Consider the following 2327-nt stretch of genomic DNA (forward strand, 5'->3'; position numbering starts at 1 on the left):
CCTCTTCTCTCCTCCCTTCCTCTTCCCTCCCCTCCCCTCCCTTCCCTTCCCTTCCTTTCCTGTACCAGGAATTACAGTTAGGACCTTGCACTTGCCAGGCAGGCACTTGTGCCACTGAGCTATATCCCTGGCAACTTAGTGAAATCTTTTCTCAAAAACAAAACAAACAAACAAACAAACAAACAAACAGAACAGACTAGAAGTGTAGTTCAGCGGTGGACTACTCACTTAGTTAGCATGTGCAAGGCCCTGGGTTCTATACCTAGCACCAAAAACAAACAAATCACCATCAGTTCTAAGTTAGTATATACATTTAATGTGATCTCAATAAAATTACCAAGAAGGTTTTTCTCACCCTCAAGCTGGACAAATTATAATGATCATACAAAAAATAAATGTGCCACGATAGCTGGAAAACTGCTAAGGAAAGGCTCAGTAAACACTAGGCCTATAAAATAGCAAATAATATCACAAAGCTGGTGTGGTGAAAGAGCAGTGCACCGGAGTGACCAGGCAGGCCAGGGGAACAGGCCCCGGAACAGAGCCAACTGCGAATTTAGGGTCTACCAAGGCTGCCTTAAGCCACTAGCAGAAGGATGAACTTTTAGATAACTGATATGAAAACAACCGGACAGCCATTTGGAAAAAAAAATAGAATTAGCTCTTTCCCTGCCATCGCGGAGTTGTGCGATGGTGGAGAAAGCTCGGGCTTCACCTATAACCCGCTGCCACGGCAGAGGAGGGCACTGTCGCAGGAGGTGCAAGGGACGTCAGCGCTGCTTCACAAGAGATGCTGAAGACAGCCCTCACCCACGTTCTTGCGCGTGGGATTCCTGAAGCTGCCAAAGCCTTAGCCAAGCGCCAAGCCCGTATTTGTGCGCATGCATCCAACCGCGATGAGCCCACGTATGTAAAGTTAGTGGAGGCCCTTTGTGCTGAGCACCAAACCAACCTAATTAAGGTTGACGACAACAAGAAACTCGGGCAATGGGTAGGCCCCTGTAAAACTGACTCTGAGAGAAAGCCTCCTGGAGTGGTTGGTTGCAGTTGTGTGGTGGTCAAGGACTATGGAAAAGAATCACAGGCCAAGGGTGTCATCGAAGAATACTTCAAAGGCAAGAAATGAATAAAAATTTTGGTTCACGTTTTTAAAAAGTAAAATTAAACCCAGTCCTAACACTGTACACAGAAATAAGGTCTAATACAATCAAAGATCTAAATGTAAAATAAAATTCTAAAAATAGCCCCAGAAATGTAGATCAATCTCTCTACAAAATGAGTACAGATATTGAAACTGTACTACCAATTTGATTTGAAACTGTCTCATTGCTATTTGTTTCTCAATAAAATTATGGGGAAAAAAATGAGTACAGGAAAAGTCTGACTCAGAATCTAGGTGAGCCAGGCCTGTGGCACATACCTGTAATCCCAGCACTTGAGAGGCTGAGGCAGGAGGATCCTTGCAAGTTCCAGGTCAGCTTGGACTACATGTTGAGCTCAAGGCTGGTCTGAACTACACAGAGAGATGCTGTTTTAAAAAAAAAAGAAAAGAAAAAAACTAAATGAAATGAAAGATTAATAAATTTGATTAGAAAAAAAATTTCTGCAAGGCAAAAAGCCACCATAAACAAAGTTAAAAACTGAAGCATTAATTAGTGCCAGCCAGATAGCTCAGCAGATTAAAGTGTCTGCAAGGACTGGAGTTCAAACCCTGGCATGCCGTGCGGCCCCACCCCTGGGGTGAGCTGAGACAGCGATTGAGACCCGGCGTGGTGGTGCACCCTGTAATCCCAGCGCTTGGGAGGCTGAAAACAGGAGAATCACTACAAGTCTGATCTATGTAGTGAGACTCTGTAGACCCTGTAGTAAATACATAAAAAAAGAAACATGAATTGAAAGTATTTCGAACATATATCAGAGGGGAAAACTAATGCAAGTAACCCAGATATGCTCAATGACTTACAGATGTAAGTCAGAAGAACTCTTTTTTATAGTTTCATTCTATGGAGGTGTAAATTTTTACAATTAAGGAGGAAAAAGTAAACTGAAAACCCAATAGAAAATGGGCATAAGAAAAAAAAATAAAGAAAAAGAAAATGGGCATAAGGCATGTATAGACAAGTCATAAGAGATTCAAATAGCCCTTATGTTAAGTGAAAATATTCCACCTCACTCATAGTAAGAAAAGTGCAAATTAAAATTACACCAAGCAGGGCTGGCTGGATAGTTTAGCGGACTAAAGTGCCTGTTTAGGCAGAGCGCAGAGGCAGGGGTTCGATCCCTGGCACCACAAGCTGTGCCAGCCCCGCCCCCGGGGCAGGCTGAGA

General features: G+C 43.2%; 1 protein-coding gene across 1 annotated transcript in view; it reads left to right on the forward strand.

Annotated features, from left to right (window-relative positions):
* LOC111812251 (40S ribosomal protein S12-like) overlaps nt 1–1126 on the forward strand; it is a 14428-nt gene extending 13302 nt beyond the window's left edge. Inside the window, exon 2 of the mRNA XM_023699950.1 lies at nt 738–1126. Within this exon, the coding sequence (XP_023555718.1) occupies nt 738–1126 (389 nt within the window). The remainder of the gene's footprint in view (nt 1–737) is intronic.
* Nucleotides 1127–2327: the final 1201 nt, after the last annotated feature.

This window comes from Octodon degus, unplaced genomic scaffold (assembly GCF_000260255.1).
Source record: "Octodon degus isolate 3935 unplaced genomic scaffold, OctDeg1.0 scaffold00118, whole genome shotgun sequence".
NCBI classification, from domain to species: Eukaryota; Metazoa; Chordata; class Mammalia; order Rodentia; family Octodontidae; genus Octodon; species Octodon degus.